This window comes from Gigantopelta aegis, chromosome 7 (genome assembly GCF_016097555.1).
Source record: "Gigantopelta aegis isolate Gae_Host chromosome 7, Gae_host_genome, whole genome shotgun sequence".
Classification (NCBI taxonomy): Eukaryota; Metazoa; Mollusca; class Gastropoda; order Neomphalida; family Peltospiridae; genus Gigantopelta; species Gigantopelta aegis.
The window spans coordinates 42,446,154-42,467,010 of NC_054705.1; the positions used below are offsets into that span (position 1 = coordinate 42,446,154).

The 20,857-nt window shown below is 38.4% G+C and overlaps 1 protein-coding gene across 2 annotated transcripts in view; it reads left to right on the forward strand.

Annotated features, from left to right (window-relative positions):
* Positions 1 to 20,204, forward strand: part of LOC121377318 (tudor domain-containing protein 7-like) — a 74,406-nt gene extending 54,202 nt beyond the window's left edge. For both annotated transcript variants that reach the window (XM_041505258.1, XM_041505259.1), the window contains exons 11-24: positions 2,288 to 2,399; positions 3,737 to 3,850; positions 5,078 to 5,221; positions 6,050 to 6,140; positions 7,113 to 7,283; positions 9,070 to 9,170; positions 10,432 to 10,578; positions 11,271 to 11,369; positions 12,167 to 12,279; positions 13,906 to 14,644; positions 15,333 to 15,410; positions 16,014 to 16,118; positions 17,808 to 17,925; positions 18,430 to 20,204. In XM_041505258.1, coding sequence (XP_041361192.1) covers positions 2,288 to 2,399; positions 3,737 to 3,850; positions 5,078 to 5,221; positions 6,050 to 6,140; positions 7,113 to 7,283; positions 9,070 to 9,170; positions 10,432 to 10,578; positions 11,271 to 11,369; positions 12,167 to 12,279; positions 13,906 to 14,644; positions 15,333 to 15,410; positions 16,014 to 16,118; positions 17,808 to 17,925; positions 18,430 to 18,650 — 2,353 coding nt within the window. In that variant the 3' untranslated portion in view covers positions 18,651 to 20,204. The remainder of the gene's footprint in view (positions 1 to 2,287; positions 2,400 to 3,736; positions 3,851 to 5,077; positions 5,222 to 6,049; positions 6,141 to 7,112; positions 7,284 to 9,069; positions 9,171 to 10,431; positions 10,579 to 11,270; positions 11,370 to 12,166; positions 12,280 to 13,905; positions 14,645 to 15,332; positions 15,411 to 16,013; positions 16,119 to 17,807; positions 17,926 to 18,429) is intronic.
* Positions 20,205 to 20,857: the final 653 nt, after the last annotated feature.

The window sequence follows — 20,857 nt, forward strand, 5'->3', positions numbered from 1 at the left end:
TACAGTCAGAGGTCAGTATATTCTACTGTACATTTATAGTCCGTCCTATCCTTATACAAAAATGTTTTTGGTTTTTTTTGTAAATAATTACAGTTTTGTTTGGCATAAGAAGAAATGTAAAAGTGTTTTGGAAATAACAAAACAATATTTTTGTGTCCCAATTTTTTAAAACAGTCTGCTCAGAAATAAATAACTTGTAGTAAATTCCATAATTAAAGACAACTATCTCATGGTCCATTCCTTGACGTGGTGAGGTAGCTTGCATGTCTCAATGACTCGGAGAGCTATGCCAGCTGGAGCATCAGCTCCTGGTAGGATCACCCAACTATCTGATGGTCCATTCCTTGACCTGGTGAGGTAGCTTGCATGTCTCAGTGACTCGGAGAGCTATGCCAGCTGGAACATCAGCTCCTGGTAGCAAGCTGGACTGGTCAAAGGGTAAAGACTAAACTAATATGGACCAGACAGACAGAGGATGTGAGTCAAGGAGAAGCAAACTCCAAAATCTGAGAGGCTCAGAATCTTAGTAAGGAAACTCCTAGGAGAAGGAAAACTCCAAACTCAAACCAAGTTCACTGAAGTCAGAGTACAGAAGCTATGCATAAACATTAGCGTGGAAACTGAAAGGAAATGTCTGTACATGCACCAAGCTCTATGATCATGAAAAAAAAGACAAATTTGTCTCGCCTTTACGAAGTAAATAGACAAGATATAGATATTACTTTTCTGATGGCAACAGAGTTGTGTTAAAGTTTTAAGTTAAAATTTCCTGTTGGTGGGCCCATTGGGCTATTTCTCGTTCCAGCCAGTGCTCCACAACTGGTGTAACAAAGACCATGGTATGTACTATCCTGTCTGTGGGATGGTGCATATAAAAGATCCCTTGCTACTAATCGAAAAAGAGTAGCTCATGAAGTGGCAACAGCGGGTTTCCTCTCTCAATATCTGTGTGGTCCTTAACCATATGTCTGACGCCATATAACCGTAAATAAAATGTGTTGAGTGCATCGTTAAATAACACATTTTCCATTAAAGTTTTGCGTTTAGATCCGTTTCTCACAAAGTATAAATCCTAGATTAATGAAACTTGGTTTATAGTTGTACCTATGGACGTTCATCACAGTACACTAAAAAGTGTATGGTAGGTAAACATTTAATTCCACAGAATACTTGTTATAATTAAAATAAAATTGGGCAAAAGAGACAACAAAGAATAATCAGTAGGACGTATTTGGACGTCGCTCTGTTTCCCTGCTCTCTCCACTAACATAATGTTGGTATTAGAGCTGGGCGGTATTGAAATTTGAGGTTCGTTATCGATATCAGTATTTTGGGAGTGATTTACCTCGGTATCTGTATGCTATTCGGTATTGACATGATACCGATATCGAGCGCTATTTTCGGTATTGTCAGCTTTAAATGCATGTCTGTGTTATGGCTCACCCGCTAATTTCATCTAAATATAATTAAATTTCATACACAAGGCTCTCGTCTGATTTATACCAACCCATTTTGCGTTCGTCACATATATTAGTGTTTTCCGGGAAATATTTTTCAATACTAATATTTTGAATATTTTGAAATTTGCTTGGTATGGTAAGTCGGTATTGATATAATACTGATACTGAGCGGTATATACGGTATACTGCCCAGTTCTACTCATTATGCATATATACATGTTTAACTGTGAAAGGGGAAGATATAGTTAGATGATGATGAAAATAAAATTATTTACCAATTTATTTGGGTGTAGAAATACAAATACTATAAGTTGAACAATGTGCTTATAAACACATTACAGCAAAATAATTTCATTTACTAGCAGAATTTTTTTTATTAACTGGGAAGTCTTTAAAATGTTATGTTCCAGTTATCGCATATTTTCCACTCAATAATTCTTTAAGGGCGAAGAACAGGCTACCATTTTGATAAATATGGGATATTCATTTTTCTGTTTACTTTCCGTTTTTACCCAAGAATTCTTTCAGAATGAGGGCTAGCTCTGGCACTCGCCAAATTCACCAGTTGCGAATTTTGAAAGCAGTAGGCGAATTTTATTTTAATTTGGCGAAAAAAGTTCATGTAATAATTGAAATGTTTTTAGAAAATAACTTGATTTCTGCAATTTTTAAAGTTTATTAGACATTTTGGCGAAATGTTTTGCTCACCCAGAGCTAGTCCTGTAGAAACCATTGTTTACATCTACTGACAGCATATTTTAATTTTTATATTTTTGACTTAACTGAAAATCTACGAAAATCCATTTTTAATTTTTAATTATTTTCAGAGATAGAATAACTGTGTATGTGACGTTTGCTCTGCGATGTGACAACTTCTGTGTACAGAGAGAAGATTGTATCGTTGACTTCATCACTGACCAGCTGTTAATACACTGTCAGGTGGGGTACACACGAAAAACACCTTGCCGAACACTTCTCAGAGATTGGGGGTCGGTGGTTAGATTGGGCCATTTTTCGTTCCAGCCAGTGTCCCACAACTGGTGTAACAAAGAAGGTGGTATGTCTGTGCCGTGGCATAGTGCAAATAAAAGATCTCTTGCTGCTAATTAATCAGAGTAGTCCATTGAGTGGGTTTCCTCTCTGATTATCTCTTTAAGGATTGTCTGTTATTTCTTTTACGTTCATCAGGGTATAAACCAGAAAAATGATCTGTAAACTTGTGTGAATTGTCAAAGCAATTCTCACATGTTTGTGGATGATTTTGTTGTTGTTCATACCCTGATGAATGTCAATCATTATAATTAAATTTAAAACATACTTACTAATAATAACACTAAAAGTTCATATTTTATTTTGAATTATATATTTGGTTCTAAACAATAATGCTCAAATTATCAATATAAAGTGACGTCATCAGATATGACATTTCCTGAGGACGTAATTATTATGTTCATCGAGATATGAACAAACTCCCGTTGCTGTTGCTGGACCAATGAGATGACATTAACTTATAATGGGATGACATTATATTGAATGGAAATTTAATTATTTGTCCTTAACCATATGTCGAAAACCATTTAACCATACTTAAAATGTGTTCAATACGTGATTAAATAAAAAGGTGGGATGTAGCCCAGTGGTAAAACACTGCTTGATGCACCATTGGTCTAGGATTAATCCTCATTAGTGGGCCATTAGCCTCGTTTAGTAAAGTACACCATGCTGGTATGTCCGTCTATGTGATTAAATAAATGAGATGTGGGATATAAAAGATCCCTGGTACTACAAAAATGTTTGATTTCCTCTAAGATGTCAGAATAAAAAATGTGGGACATCCCCAGTGGTAAAACACTGCTCATGTGGTCTAGTGGTGTCATTAAACAAAACAAACAGTGGGCTTTTGGGCTATTTATCGTTTGGGGCGTAGCCCAGTGTTAAAGCGATCGCTTGATGCACGGTCAGTCTGGGATCGATTCCCGTCGGTGGACCCATTGGGCTATTTCTCGTTCCAGCCAGTGCTCCACAACTGGTATAACAAAGGACATGGTATGTACTATCCTATCTGCGGGATGGCGCATATAAAAGATCTCTTGCTGCTAATCGGAAAGAGTAGCCCATGAAGTGGCGACAGCGGGTTTCCTCCCTCAATATCTGTGTGGTTCTTAACCATATGTCCAACTCCATATAACCATAAATAAAGTGTTTTTAGTGCATCATTAAATAAAACAGTTCCTTCCTTCTTCCTCTTTATAAGATTGTGTTTTGTTTTTGAACAGGCTGCGAGTGCGCCCAGTGCATCCGTATTGATGAAAGGTGTGTACTGTGCTGCCCTCTACAACGAAGACAAGAACTGGTATCGAGCACAGGTTTTGTCCGAAATCCAAGATGAGGTAAATTTCTTTTTTAAAAACTTCATCCTTCTGTGTGTGTGTGTCTACTTGTTAAAGGCTGCATTAGGAAAATTGTAGCGGGTTTCCTCTGATGACTACATGTTAGAAGTATCATATGTTTGACATCCAATACCCTGTGATTAATTAATCAATGTGCTCTAGTGGTGTCATTAAACAAAACAAACTAACTTTTAACTTTGTTAAAGGGCATTCTCATTATGCGATTAGTTCACACTGATTCTGTTGCAGGTGATCGAATCATACTGTGGGAACACATTTCATTTCAACTTGTTTTCATGCTTATATCCAATTAAGATTCAAGCACGCTGTCCTGGGCACACACCTCAGCTAGCTGGGCTGTCTGTCCAGGACAATGGGTTAGTTGTTAATGGTTAGTGGGTAGTTGTTAATGGTTAGTGAGTAGTGAGAAAGAAGAGGGTGACTAACTCGCTCTTGGGTGGGAGTCGGTACCGGGCTGCGAACTCTGTACCTACCAGCCTTATGTCTGATTGCTTAACCACGACACCACCGAGGCTGGTACCGGGCTGCGAACTCTGTACCTACCAGCCTTATGTCTGATTGCTTAACCACGACACCACCGAGGCTGGTACCGGGCTGCGAACTCTGGGTGGCTGTACGAACTGTACCTACCAGCCTTATGTCTGATTGCTTAACCACGACACCACCGAGGCTGGTACCGGGCTGCGAACTCTGTACCTACCAGCCTTATGTCTGATTGCTTAACCACGACACCACCGAGGCTGGTACCGGGCTGCGAACTCTGTACCTACCAGCCTTATGTCTGATTGCTTAACCACGACACCACCGAGGCTGGTACCGGGCTGCGAACTCTGTACCTACCAGCCTTATGTCTGATTGCTTAACCACGACACCACCGAGGCTGGTACCGGGCTGCGAACTCTGTACCTACCAGCCTTATGTCTGACACAACACCAGCGAAGACGGTGAGAATACTTAAATCGTAATGACATTAGTCTTATAGGACTAGTTGTGTCAGAGTCATACTGATTAGAACATTTTCTGTTTCTCGTGACAAATGTAGACAGTGCTGCTAAATTTTTCCATCGGACATTACACCGAGTGTCTCAATTGGCACCCACAGTTGACCACAAGAAATCGCTTTAGTTTAAAATATGCACTTCTTGATGATCAAGATGGTCTGTTCCATGGCACTACCTAACAAACATGTTTTTTTCTTTCTTGCAGATGGTGAAGGTTACTTTTGTTGACTATGGTAACACAGAGAGAGTTAGTGTCGACAACATCCGCCCGCTGTCTGCAGAGATAGCTCATATTCCAGTGCAAGCAATTCCCTGTGCCTTGTTCGGTGTCAAGGTCGTTGACGCTGCAGTGAGTATCTGTTTATAACAACTAACTTAAATTTACTGCCATTGTTATAAGGGCCCGTGCTTGAAAATGTTTAGAGCCTAGATGTAAATCTTTAATAATGTCACACATGCAGTTTGAATGGATTGCCATGATGTTATTGTCTCGAGATGTTATTAGACTCTTGAATTTAAAACGTTTATAAGCACGGGGCCTATTTTCAAACAAAGGAGCAGTTTCAGCTACTAAAAGAATAGAAATGGCATTTTCCCACTGTAACTAAAACAACAGAAAAAAAAACCCGTTATGGCTTAGTTTTTACAAGAGCTAAAGAAAAGATGTCTGGAAAACAATTGAATACAATTTTACTAATAGTAATAATCACAGGCAGGGAGATACAGCTTAAAAACACTCAGATTGGGGAGGTAGGAATGGGGGCAGGATTTTCATATTTACAAAATAGACTTATTTGACAATCTTTTTTTTTCACTAACCGTTGGGCATGGTAAAAGTAGTTATTGACAAGCCCAACATTGAATATCACTAGCCACAGGAGTGGGGCTACCATAATCTAGAATCACTGCTATTTTATTCAGTTTGTGACTGTTATACTTCAGTAAATGCATAAAATTTGAAAAAACAATAATTCTTGTTTTTGTACCAGCGCCCTGTTCCATGAAGCAAATTTAGCACCAAGATCACCTTATGTGCATAAAGTAGTTATGCACTTCAGGTGATATTAGCGCTAAGATAGCTTCGTGGAACAGAGTCCAGTAGTCTTGTTTGCCAGTTTCCTTACAGTATAGACCATCAATTGTATTATTTATTTTAATCAATTGATTTTCCTTTCAGACGGATGGTAGCACGTCACCGTCAGTGTTGGCGTTTGCTGAGCTGGTCAAGGAGAATGCACTGGAGGCGACGACAGTGGCTCACACGCTAAGTAAACACTGGTTTTATTTCTTAGAGATAATATTTGGCATTCACATACACACGCACTCACATACACACTAAGTAAACACTGTTTTTATTTCTTAGAGATAATCTGTGACACGCACTAGCATACACACGCATGAAAGCTTATATATGCATAGTAAACACTGTTTTTATTTCTTAGAGATAATCTGTGACACGCACTAGCATACACACGCATGAAAGCTTACATACGCATAGTAAACACTGTTTTTATTTCTTAGAGATAATCTGTGACACGCACTAGCATACACACGCATGAAAGCTTATATATGCATAGTAAACACTGTTTTTATTTCTTAGAGATAATCTGTGACACGCACTAGCATACACACGCATGAAAGCTTACATACGCATAGTAAACACTGTTTTTATTTCTTAGAGATAATCTGTGACACGCACTAGCATACACACGCATGAAAGCATACATACGTATAGTAAACACTGTTTTTATTTCTTAGAGATGATCTTAGACACACACATACACACGCACTTACACATGCATGAAAGCACACACTGTAAAAACTTACTTTTATTTCCTCACGATAATCTTTCAAATACACATACACGTGTGCATACAAACAGTAAAAACTGACTATTTCTTAAATAAAATCTTTCGCACATACACACACATGCATGCATACATACATAGTTAACGCTGACTTCATTTTTTTAAAGATACATTTTCACACACACACACACACCAGACATGCGTACACGCATACACACAGAGTAAAAAATGACTATATCTTAAAGATAATCTTACGCATGCACGCACATGCACACACACACACACACACACACACACACACACACACAAAAATCTTCTTTGCCAAAATTAATGTAGATATAATACCAAGACCGTACCCAATGAGGTGGGCAAATAGCACAATTGTTAAATAAATAATGTGCTGGGTGTTATCCAACATTCCTTTCTTTGCAGCTGGACAGTGCGAGGTTGAGTTGAACGTCTCAGGCGACAGCGAGTCTATCAATCGACAACTTATAGAGCGCCAGCTGGTGGAATGTTCTCTGGCTTCGGTGGAAATTAATCGCAATGGTCTTGAAGCAGAAAAACCAGATACGAAAGAGAGAGAAATTGACGGAGAGCCAGGTAATAGCCAGTTTAACTTAGTATTGTCAGGTTCTTGCCGATTCGTTCAGTTTAGATAAAGAGTATTGCATTGTGAATTCTTCACAGCATGTGACGTGCATCAGTTGTGTTTTATTCAGATAGAAGAGTACATGAGGGTTAAAGAAGTAAAAAATGTTTTCATTTAACACATTTTTTATTACTGTTATATGATGTCGGACATATGGTTAAGGACCATACAGATAATGAGAGAGGAAACCCGCTGTCGCCACTTCATGGGCTACTTTTTTCAGTTAGCAGCAAGGGTTCTTTTATATGCACCATCCCACAGAGATGATAGCACATACCATGTCCTTTGTTATACCAGTTGTGGAGCACTGGCTGGAACGAGAAATAGCCCAATGGGTCCACCGACGGGAATCGATCCCAAACCGACCGTGCGTCAAGTGATCGCTTTAACACTGCGCTACGCCCCACCCCCTTATAAAGAGATTAAAGTTAAAGTTTGTTTTGTTTAATGACACCACTAAAGAACATTGACTGATTCATTATCGGCTGTTGGATGTCATACGGCCTTTGTTACACCAGTTGTGGAGCACTGGCTGGAAAGAGAAATAGTCTAATGGGCTCAATAGTGAGGTCTATTAGCTGGGCGGTATACCATATATACTGTTTGGTATCAGTATCATGTCAATACGGATTTACCGTACCGAGCAAATCTCAGTATTGAAAAATGTTATCCACCCTTTTGTAAAGCACTAACAATATATCTGATGAACACAAAGTAGCTGAGAAGAAGAGCGAGATGAGAGCCTTGTATATGGAATTTAATTTTATTTAGATGAAATTAGAGGGTGAGACTTAACTCGGGCATGCATTTATAGCTGAGTATACCGAAAATAACTCTCGGTATCAGTATTGGTATTGTATTAATACCAAATACCTTACAGATACTGAGGTAAATCACCCCAAAAATACTGATACCGATACTGATACTGAACCTGAAATTTCAACCTATCTGGGCTGTCTGTCCAGGACAGTGGGTTAGTTGTTAATTATTGTTAGTGGTTAGTGAGAGAGAAGAGGGTGTAGTGGTCTTACACTTACCCATTGAGTTGTTAAAACTTGCTCTGGGTAGGAGCCAGTACCGGGCTGTGAACCCAGTACCTACCAGCCTTATGGGAACTATAGGTTTCATCTCCGTCCTTCCGTCTCTCTGTCTGTTTGTTTCTCTGTCTGATTGTTCCACATAGAGTTTTCCGGATGTTTTTTTCGCAATGCCCTGAGATATTGACCTGAAATTTTTTGTAATAAATTTATCATGTACTGTTACAGATCAAATTTGACTCTTGTGGCAATTTACCCATTTTTCATATAGTTATGGCCCTTGAACTTGGGAAATAAAAAAATTCAAAAAAATTCCTGACATTTGTTTTTTCAATGCCTCAGGATATTGAGCTGAAGTTTTGAATATAGCTTTGTCATGCACTGTTACAGATCCAGTTTAACTTGCATGTCAATTTACCCATTTTTCAAAGATAGGCGATATGAATATTTGTTTGGCCTGGTAGTGGACATGTATTGTTTTAGCAGTACTCTCAGAATGCTTGTTGCAGCTGACGCAAAAATCATTATGATAAAAAAAATTCTTAATATTTTTACAATTAAAAATGTAAAAAATTTGAGTGTTATTTTTTGTTTTATTGACAGTTCTGCTTGAACATAAAGTTATGATTATTGATTGTTTTATTGAATATACCTTCATTAAAAACTTAATAATAATTTTTTTTTGTCATTAATATTCCAGATGAATTGGTTCTTCCTGATAATAAATGTTGGGATGTGTACGTTTCCTTCCTGACGCCAAACCTGGAGGTTAACATGAGGCTTGTTGGGGAAGAGTACTCAGTGAGTAGTTTCGCTCTGTACCGTTGAGTGTGTACCACTAAATCATTTATCACAGAAGACAGTAGTAACACATGGCTAAAGCTTTTACATGCAACATTTCTATCAACATTACACCACAGATATAGATACTACAACCCCAAACCCTTAAAATAGTTGTTGTTCTATTTGTTTATCTTTTAAAGAGAGACAGTGATCATATATGTTGAAACAGTTCTCTACATTCTCTGATGTTTGTCTTGACATTCTAGGATCGTTCTCTGTTGTTAATGTTGAAGTTTGTTTTGACATTCTAGGATCGTTCTCTATTGTTAATGTTGAAGTTTGTCTTGACATTCTAGGATCATTCTCTGTTGTTAATGTTGAAGTTTGTCTTGACATTCTAGGATCATTCTCTGTTGTTAATGTTGAAGTTTGTTTTGACATTCTAGGATCGTTCTCTATTGTTAATGTTGAAGTTTGTTTTGACATTCTAGGATCATTCTCTGTTGTTAATGTTGAAGTTTGTCTTGACATTCTAGGATCATTCTCTGTTGTTAGTCGAAGTTTGTCTTGACATTCTAGGATCGTTCTCTGTTGTCACAGTCAAAGTTTGTCTTGACATTCTAGGATCGTTCTCTGTTGTTAATGTTGAAGTTTGTCTTGACATTCTAGGATCATTCTCTGTTGTTAATGTTGAATTTTGTCTTGACATTCTAGGATCATTCTCTGTTGTTAATGTTGAAGTTTGTCTTGACATTCTAGGATCATTCTCTGTTGTTAGTCGAAGTTTGTCTTGACATTCTAGGATCGTTCTCTGTTGTCACAGTCAAAGTTTGTCTTGACATTCTAGGATTGTTCTCTGTTGTTACAGTCGAAGTTTGTCTTGACATTCTAGGATCGTTCTCTGTTGATAGTCAAAGTTTGTCTTGACACTCTAGGATTGTTCTCTGTTGTTAGTCAAAGTTTGTCTTGACATTCTAGAATTGTTTTCTGTAGTTAGTCGAAGTTTGTCTTGACATTCTAGGATCGTTCTGTTGTTAGTCAAAGTTTGTCTTGACATTCTAGGATCATTCTTTGTTGTTAGTCAAAGTTTGTCTTGACATTCTAGGATCGTTCTCTGTTGTTAGTCAAAGTTTGTCTTGACATTCTAGGATCGTTCTCTGTTGTTACAGTCAAAGTTTGTCTTGACATTCTAGGATCGTTATCTGTTGTTATTCGAAGTTTGTCTTGACATTCTAGGATCGTTTTCTGTTGTTAGTCAAAGTTTGTCTTGACATTCTAGGATCGCCTGGAAGAACTGGAGAAAATTATGGAGGGACTCTACAGTTTGACCAATTCGACTTCTCCGATCACAGACGGAATGATTTGCATCGCCAGCGTCGATAACCTCTTTCACCGTGTTCGAGTTTACTCGGTTGCTGATGGAAAGGTAATATCTCTTTAATAGGGGAACATTTTGTTCAGTATAATGTTACAATTCACAGTGACATTTTATAAATTTTAATTTGCTACATCGTTACAATTAACTTTCTGTTACATTCATTACACTGTAAAGGCGTCCCATTGGTCCAGCCATTTCTGAAATATTAAGTAGTAGTTGCCAGTTGTTTCTGTCAAACCAGTCCTAGGAGAATGACAGTTTTCCTACAGACAGTGCAGGAAAGATGAAGTCATGTGCCATGCCCATATCAGCCAAACATATTAAATGTATGGCTGATACGGGCTAACGCCTTCGGTCAAAAATGACATTTGCGGAATCAAATGGACAATAACCCCTGCAAATCTAAAAACTCCATATGGTTATCTCCTAATTATATAAATAATATTTCCATATACTTACCTTTTCTGACACCCAATAGCCGATGTGTATTTCTGTGCTGTGGTGTTAAACATTCATTCATTCATTTCATTCATTCATTCATTCATTCATTCATTCATTCAACCAATATTTTTAACATTTATTGGGAAGTGTCACTAATCCTGCTACTTGTGGAAGCCTGCTAGCTAAGTACCTTTAACATATATTTGAAACTTACAATAGCTGTAGATTAAAATAATGCGCTGTTTTTTTTTTTTTGTCAAGTCAGTGTTTTTAACTGTTCTGCTTTTTCTTTTTCTCAGGCATCTGTTTATTTTTGTGACCATGGTGATAAAGAAATCATTGACACGAGTAAACTTCGACCTCTTCCACCGGATTTGAACAGAACACTTCCGTATCAGGTCTGTTCACGATTTTCTTATTTATCATCATGGCAGTGACATTTATTTAGGATTTATTTACAGTTATATGGCATCGAACATATGGTTACGGACCACACAGATATTGAGGGAGGAAACCTGCTGTTGCCACTACTCTTTTTTTTCGATTAGCAGCAAAGGATCTTTTATATTCACCATCCCATAGACAGGATAGCACATACCACTGCCTTTGATGTACCAGTCATGGTGCACTGGCTGGAGCGAGAAATAGCCCAATAGGCCCACTGACTGGGATCGATCCCAAACTGACTGCGCATTAAGCGAGTGCGTTACCACTGGGTTACGTCTCGCCCCCTCTCAGTCTTTAGAGCTATTTAGCTCAGTCTGTAGAGGTTTTGTGGCTTTTCTACTGGTACAGTGCTTGCCTGATGCGTGGTCGGTCTAGGATCGATCCCCATCAGTAGACCCATTCGGCTATTTCTCGTTCCAACCAGTGCAACGCGACTGATATATCAAAGGCCATGATATGTACTATCCTGTCTATTTGGATGGTGTATATAAACAAATTCCTTACTAATAAAAAATGAAACGGGTTTCCTGAGTCTGTCAAAGTTACCAAAGGTTTGACATCCATAGAAAATGATTAATAAATCAATGTGCTCTAGTGGTTTCATTAAACAAAACAAACAAATAAATTTTTGTTCAGTTGTTTTCTTATTTATCATCATAGCAGTGACAGGAGTTGACTCAGTCTGTTGAGCCTTAGTGTGTTTTCTTGACAGGTGTATCTGACATTCCTTTCCTTTCCTCTCTTTCAGGCTATCCAGTGTCACCTGTATGGGTTTGAAACACTTGTAAATCATGTTGCAGCTCTGGAAGTCTTACTTGACCTTGCCCTTGGCAAGATCTTGGTAGCTGAAGTTATGAGCAGGTGAGAATATTTGATGTGGCTCTTTAGTTTTTTCTGGGGCGGTACGTATCCCAGTGGTATAATGTTCGCCCGATGCATGGTCGGTTTAGGATCGATCCCAGTTGGTGGGCCCATTGGGCTATTTCTCATTCCAGCCAGTGCACCACTACTGATATATCAAGGGTCGTGGTATGTGCTATCTTGCCTGGGATGGAATATATAAGTGATCCCTTGCTACTAATGGAAAAATGTAGCAGGTTTCCTCTCTAAGGCTATATTTCAAAATTATCAAATGTTTCACATCCAATAGCCGATGGTTAATAATCAGTGTGCTCTAGTAGTGTCTTTAAACAAAATACACTTCTTTTTTTTCCCCTGGGGCAGGATGTAGCCCAATGGTTAAGGTGCTCGTCTAACTAATGACCAGCTAGAATCGATCCACGTTGTGGGCACACTGGGTTATTTCTTGTTTTAGTCACTGCTCCACAACTGGTGTAACAAAGGTCATGATATGTGCTGTCCTGTCCGTGGGATGTTAAGATATAAAAGATCTCTTGCTGCTAATAGAAAAGCTTGTGGAAGCACTGGGTTTCATTTCTCATTATTAGAGGAGTGAGACGTAGCCCAGTGGTAAAGTGCTTGCTCGATACACAGTCAGTCTGGGATCGATCCCCGTCGATGGGCCCATTGGGCTATTTCTAGTTCCAACCAGTGCACCACAACTGGCATATCAGAGGCTGTGGTATGTACGACCCTGTCTGTGGGATGGTGCATATAAAAGATCCCTTACTGCTAATTGAAAAGAGTAGCCCACAAAGTGGCGACAGCCGATTTCCTCTCTCAATATCTGTGTGGTTCTTAACCATATGTCTGACGCCATATAACCATCCATGAAATGTGTGAAGTGCATTGTTAAATATAACATTTCCTTCCTTCCTTCTCATTATCAGTGTGGTCATATAACGGTAAATAAAAATGAGTGTATCCGTTAAATAACAGATGTCCTTTTTTCTTCAGTTGTTCCCAGCTGTTGTTAGACTATGATCATGCCTCTTGGAAATGTTTTTATCTTTTGTTTCGGTCGTCTGTTGTGAGAGGGATATTTGGTGTGGCTGGTTATTATTCCCCTACCGGTCCAACCAGAGGGGACTATTGGTTTTTATCTCTTGTTTCTGTCGTCTGTTGTGAGAGGGTTATTTGGTGTGGCTGGTTATTATTCCCCTACCGGTCCAACCAGAGGGGACTATTGGTTTTTATCTCTTGTTTCTGTCGTCTGTTGTGAGAGGGTTATTTGGTGTGGCTGGTTATTATTCCCCTACCGGTCCAACCAGAGGGGACTATTGGTTTTTATCTCTTGTTTCTGTCGTCTGTTGTGAGAGGGTTATTTGGTGTGGCTGGTTATTATTCCCCTACCGGTCCAACCAGAGGGGACTATTGGTTTTTATCTCTTGTTTCTGTCGTCTGTTGTGAGAGGGTTATTTGGTGTGGCTGGTTATTATTCCCCTACCGGTCCAACCAGAGGGGACTATTGGTTTTTATCTCTTGTTTCTGTCGTCTGTTGTGAGAGGGTTATTTGGTGTGGCTGGTTATTATTCCCCTACCGGTCCAACCAGAGGGGACTATTGGTTTTTATCTCTTGTTTTGCAGGGACGAGGATATCTCTGTGGTCCTCTTCGACACGGAATCTAAGGAGGACACGAATATTAATGAGATTGTTGCCTTGGAGCTCAAGTTACAGGGTGTCGATATCGGCGACTCTTCCTTCTCATTCTCAATGTTCTCCGACTGTACTTCCATAGATGTGGATGCTGGGGACACTGACGTAATAACGGAAAACGATGCCGGGACAGAAATAGATACCAAAGCGGAAATAGATGTCAGCTCGGAAAGAGACACCACAGCAGAAATAAATGCCGGCACGGGAAGAGATACCACGGCAGAAATAGATTCCAGAACAGAAATAGATACCAGTTTGAGAAACTTGTGTCTGTCACCAATAAACAGATGTGTCGAAAGTGACGTTGGATCAGACAGAGATTCATTGTCGGAAAAAGATAAAGATAATTTGTTTTATTCCGGAACGGAAACAAGTGGTGGGTCAGAAACGGATGATGGGACGAAAAGACGTACTGAGACAGAGAAGGACGCCAGGATGGAAGGCCATGTTGGGACAGAAACTAATTCCGGATCGGAAAAGAATGTCGGGAGTGAAACAGCTGCCGGTACAGAAAAAAGTGCCGTGATAGAGAGAGAAATGGGGTTAAAAAGGGATGCTGTGATGAACAGTGGGGACGCGGTGGGTTTACCTCCGAGACTTCTGACTCCCGCGCAGGGGCAGTTAATGGATATCCATGTTATATGGGTGGTGGACCCGTCACATTTTGTGGTAGGTTACTGTTATTATTTGGGGGTTTGTTTTTTGTCTTGCCTTTACGAAGTAAAAAAGCAAGATATAGGTATTAATTTTCTGACGACATCATCGACTTTTGCATTAACGTTTTGCCTTTTGATCCGTTTCCCACAAACTAAAAGTCCTGGGTCATAGGGATGTTCATTGCATGCACTGAAACCCAGTAAAGTTTATGGTAGGCGAGAAATTTAATCTCATAGAATTCTTGTTTTTATCATTCTGTTCTGTTTTCTTTCTCACAGTTGATTTGTTAAACTGATGAACTTTGATTATAGATCATAAATCAATCGTGCATCAAAAGAGCAGCACCTGCCCCCCACCCCCCGATGTTCTCTAAAAATAATAACATCAAATTTTATATCACATGTTACAAGATCGTGCAAAATATGCATATTGAAAGTTAGGACTAAAGATGATTTCCCCAGTCTTTCCAGACAAAGTGAGTTGTGTTATTTAATTAAACTTTTGTTGATCATGATAATATACAGAGGTGGTATGTAATAAATACAGAATTACATAGCAGTTGTTTTCCCCCCATTTTATTTATTGCACACATTTTCAGAGTGCAAGATTTGTACAACTCGACGACTATTTTATTTATTGCACACATTTTCAGAGTGCAAGATTTGTACAACTCGACGACTATTTTATTTTTTACTTACAGTTTGTTCTCTATGAAATGATGGATGGTTTCCATCGGATGATGCTGGAACTGAACCACGAGTTCAACAATTCGATAGAGGTTTGTATTCGTGCTGCATGTCAATCGGCAATGCTGTGGAGATTGCCGTTGAGTTTTTAATTGTCCACAGCATTTGTTTTTGCCGTTAGACTATATTCAAGAGTTTTTTCAATGACAGGCTTTTTGCCGTGGACATTTACTTAATTGCAGGACGGGACGTAGCCCAGTGGTACAGCGTGCGGTCGGTGTGAGATCGATCCCCATCGGTGGCCCCATTGCGCTATTTCTTGTTCCAGTCAGTGCACCACGACTGGTATATCAAAGGCTGTGGTATGTACTACCCTGTCTGTGGGATGGTGCATATAAAAGATCCCTTGCTGCTAATCGAAAAGAGTAGTCCATGAAGTGGCGACAGCGGGTTTCCTCTCTCAATATCTGTATGTCCTTAACCATATGTCTGACGCCATATAACCGGAAATAAAATGTGTTGAGTGCATCGTTAAATAAATTTTTTTTTCTTTCTTTGAGTTGCAGGGGTTGCATATACAGTGTTCTCGCTGGGCGAAAATTAAAATTTAACATTTACCCTTGTTTGACACCCAATAGCCGATGTATTTTTCTTGTTGGGATGTCATTAAACATTTATTCATTCTGGTTTTTTAGTTGCGTCCTTTACCAATGGAGAGCTTGCAGCTGGAAAAGGTATATGCAGGGTGCATAGACGGCGCTTGGTATCGAGTAATATTAAAAGGTTTTAGGGAGGAAGAGGTAACAACATATAAAATCTTATGATTTTTTATTATTTTTTAAAACGCCATAAACATTTAACACAGAGATACAGACATTTTTCGTTTTTGAACATTACAAACATGGATGATGATGAGATAAGCCGTAGTAAGCCGTAGTATTTCCATTTCGGTATGGGACTACTTGACAGGGCCGTCTCGGTATCTCGGTATGACCCGAGCCCGGGGTACACAGAACCTGCCGTGCATGCTGGGTAATCATCCCCCATGTGGGGTCATACACTCGGGAAACACACCCATAATCGCACCCATGAAGTGGATGAAACTCTGTGTATGTTGCTTTAATACACCTACCCATTGAGCCTAGCAGAGCACTCGCTCTGGGTTGGAGCTGGTACTGGCATGAAGAATCCCCTATAAATCTTCAGGTTTCATAATAAAATAAGTTTTTATATTTCCCTCCAAAACATGGGAATGGGGAATGATTTTTCACGTACAGTGAAACTCCTCTAAACTGGACATCCTCAGGACCAAGTAAAAAGTCCAGTTTTAAGAGGTATCCTGTTTAAGAGAGGTTCTCTTCTGTACAGATATTTAAAAGGGGCCCGCGAAAAATGTCCAGTTTTGAGGGAATTCCTGTTTACAGAGGGTCTGGTTTTGAGGGAATTCCGGTTGACAGAGGGTCCAGTTTTGAGAGGTTTCTCTATATGATTTTCAGATTATCTCTTTGGTGGTGATGGGGGTAGGGTAGGTTAGTGCTCACTTGTGGTGGGATGTCAATTTGAATTGTTCGTAGTGGATCCAAATATATGACAGTTTGAGATTCAGCTGATATGTTTCTGTCTTTCAGGCGTCTTGGGGTGGGATGCAACCCAGTGGTAAAGCGCTCGCTTGATGCATGGGCGGTCTGAGATTGATCCAGATTTGGTGCACCACGACTGGTATATCAAAGGCTGTGGTGTGTGCTATCCTGTCTCTGGGATGGTGCATATAAAAGATCCATTATGTAGTGGGTTTCCTCTCTAAGACTATATGTCAAAATTACCAAACAACACAACTAGAGCACATTGATTTATTAATCATTGGCTATTGGATGTCAAACATTTGGTAATTTTGACATGATCATAAAGATGAAACCCGCTACATTTTTCCATTAGTAGCAAGGGATCTTTTACATGATTAATCTCACAGACAGGATATTGCATACCACGGCCTTTGCTATACCAGTCTTGGTGCACTGGCTGGAATGAGAAATAGCCCAATGTGCCCACCGACGGGGATCGATCCTAGACTGACCACATATCAGACGTGCACTTTACCACAGGAGAGTCGTGAGACGTAGCCCAGTGGCACAGCGCTTGCTTGATGCTTAGTCAGTTTGAGATCGATCTCCGTCAGTGGGCTAATTGGGTTGCTTCTCGCTCCAGCCAGTGGACCACGACTGGTACATCAAAGGCCGTGGTATGTGCTATCATGTCTATGGGATGATGCATATAAAAGATCCCTTGCTGCTAATCGAAAAGAGTAGCCCATGAAGTGGCGACAGCGGGTTTCCTCTTTCAATATCTGTGTGGTCCTTCACCATATGTCTGACGCCATGTAACCGTAAATAAAATGTGTTGAGTGCATCATTAAATAAAATATTTCCTTCGTTTACCACTGGATTACGTCCCACTCCTGATTAAAGAAAACAAACTTTTAACTCTTTCAGGCCTCTGTTTACATACCGGACCAAGCGACGTTCAACATCACACCAGCCACAGAGATCTTCGACCTGCCAGACAAATATCTCAAGCTCCCGTTTGCTGCGATAAAAGCAGAATTGCATGGTAAGTAATCCTGAATTATCCTAATCCATTATGTGTGGGGGGGGGGTGGGGTGGGGGGGGGGGCTTCTAGCTTCTAGCTCAGTAGAGTGTCTGTCTCTGGTGCAGAATTGCATGGTACTTAATCCTGAATTATCCTAATCCATTATATATGTGGGGGGGGAGGGAGGGAAGGGGGGGGGGGCTTCTAGCTCAGTCAGTAGAGTGTCTGTCTCTGGTGCAGAATTGCATGGTACTTAATCCTGAATTATCCTAATCCATTATATGGGCTGATGTGTATATTTGTGCTAGGGTGTTGTTAAACATTCATTCATTCATTCGTTCAGCATTTGCTGTGTGTGTAATATTTGTATAATATATATTGTTTGTATGACTGTCTTGACTGTATTTGCTGTGTGTGTAATATTTGTATAATATATATTGTTTGCATGACTGTGTTCACTGTATTTGCTGTGCATGTAATATTTGTATAATATATATTGTTTGTATGACTGTGTAATATTTCAGGTATCGAACCCACAGGCAGTGACTGGTCGGAGAGTGCTAAGTTCAAGTTTGTCGAGTTGGTGCAGAACAAAGACCTCGTTGCTTTCATTGTGCGTAAAGACGACGCGAATGGCGTCATGTCACTCAAGTTGGTCGACACCTCAGGACTCACGGACGTGTGTATAGATGAAGTTCTTATCAGAGGGAATTTCGCAAAATCTGCCATGCTGTCGGGAGATTGAAGGCAAAAAATTTCACTTATGAAAGCAAATTTAAAAAAATAGATCCTAACATCACGAGATTGAACACGAAAAGTTTCAACCAAACGTTTCTTACTAATGAAAGCAAACTAAAACCAAAAGCAATTGTCTTAATGTCGGGAGACACCCAATAGCCGATGTGTATTTTTGTGCTGGGGTATTGTTAAACATTCATTAATGTCAGGAGATTGGATACAAAAGGTTTTAACCAAACCTATATGACTTATGAAAGAAAATTAACCCAAAAAAATAAAAAATTGCTTTAATGCCAAGAGATTGAACACAAAAAGGTCCCGCTAAATCTATATTACTTACTCAGGAGCAAATATGAAGCAGAGATGGTGAATACTGAATATATAATATATATATGTATACTGCTATGTATAATAAACTAGCTGTATTGTCAGAAAAGGTGGACAACAAGCAAATGATTCATACTGTGGAATAGACTGGCTTTTTAAAGACCGGATGCGAGTGGAAGAAGTACATCAAACACAGGATGTGAACACAAAGGAAAGATTTCTAAGTGAGGACCAGGATTTTATTTTCTTCTTCCACAGTTAAGAAATGGCCCATGTATTTTCCGTGCTGGGGTGTCTTAAGCATCTATTCTATTCTATTTTACAGTTAATAACAAAATAAAATGAAGTCAAAGACTTAAACAAAAGTGATGGTTGTACCATTTTGAATGTTATTACGAATGCGAAGAAATTCAAATGTTGACATATACTTTCCATGCTGTAAAAATAATAACCAGTATAATGGATTCAGTTAGACTATAATAAAGTAAATGCTCGATTTCCAACCAATGTGGAGGTTTTTCAAAATGGGGGCATGGGTAAACTTGCATTTTTAATTTAATTTTTGGAAATGCTACACACAAAGTTTATTTTATTTTTTTACCAATAATAAAACGGGGTGTGGGGATGAAAATTTATGATTATGATTTATGATTATGGTCATTTTTATTTGATCTTGCATTCACATATTTAAATACATAAAGTACATCTACACAAAACTATGATTGTCACATTAAAAAGAAAAAATATATATGAATATTAGACAAACTTACAGATATTGATTGATACATTTATGAAAATAAAACCTTGCCTTCTACTTTGTCTTTTGTCCAGATGAATTAGGAGATAAACATTCTCATTTCATTTTTGAGGTAGATTATCGTGGATTTAATACCTCTAAATGTCATTTTAAAATGAACGTGTTAGGGTGAGGAGTTTTAAATGACATTTAGAGGTATTCAATTTGAAACATACTTATTAATAATAACACAAGCAAGATCATATTTTTATTTTTTTATTTTTTTGGTTCTGTAACAATAAAGCTTCAAATTGTAATAAATATAATAGTAATTTAATTATTATTTTTATAATAACAAACTACCTATAGCATCCGAAAATGTGAAAAGTTCTTCTATTGTTCTGATGGAAAAAATAAGGATTTTTTTCTTCTTGTTACATTTTGTCTCATGATTATGTTAACTTTAGTGTGTATTAATACAGAACATATTAATTGAAAGTGGATTGTTGTTGCTATTATCAATGATTCTCCTTTGTCAATAGCCACCTTTTGTATCATAATAGTCACATGCATTAAAGGGACATTCCTGAGTTTGCTGCATTGTAAGATGTTTCTGACTAATAAAATATTTCTGTGATTAAACTTACATATTAAATATATTTTCTGGTTTAGAATATCAGTGTCTGTATATTCAGTGTGTTTCTGATCATCTTAATATTTGTAAGAAGCCCAAACTGGATTTTGTCTTCAAATAATTTTGTACGTACAAAAAAATTATATTTTTGAAAATAAATGAAATTTAACCTAGTACAAATATTAGAACATTCAGAAACACGTTTAATATACAGCCACAAATATTTTATGCAGAAAAATATATTTGATATGTAATTACAATCATTTAAAGTCTCTGTTAGTGGATAACATCTTAAAAATTGCAGCAAATCAGGAATGTCCCTTTAATTCTAATTACAGTGTAATATAATTATATTATTTTTTCCTTGCTTTTTATCACTGTATTATGAAAAATATTAAGAATAATCTTGCTCCCTTCTCATAAGCTTTGAAGCTAGAATTAAGTTCTATATAGTTAAATCTACTTTGGAACAATTCAACAAATTGCATAACACAAAACTGAGGATTTTTAATATTCT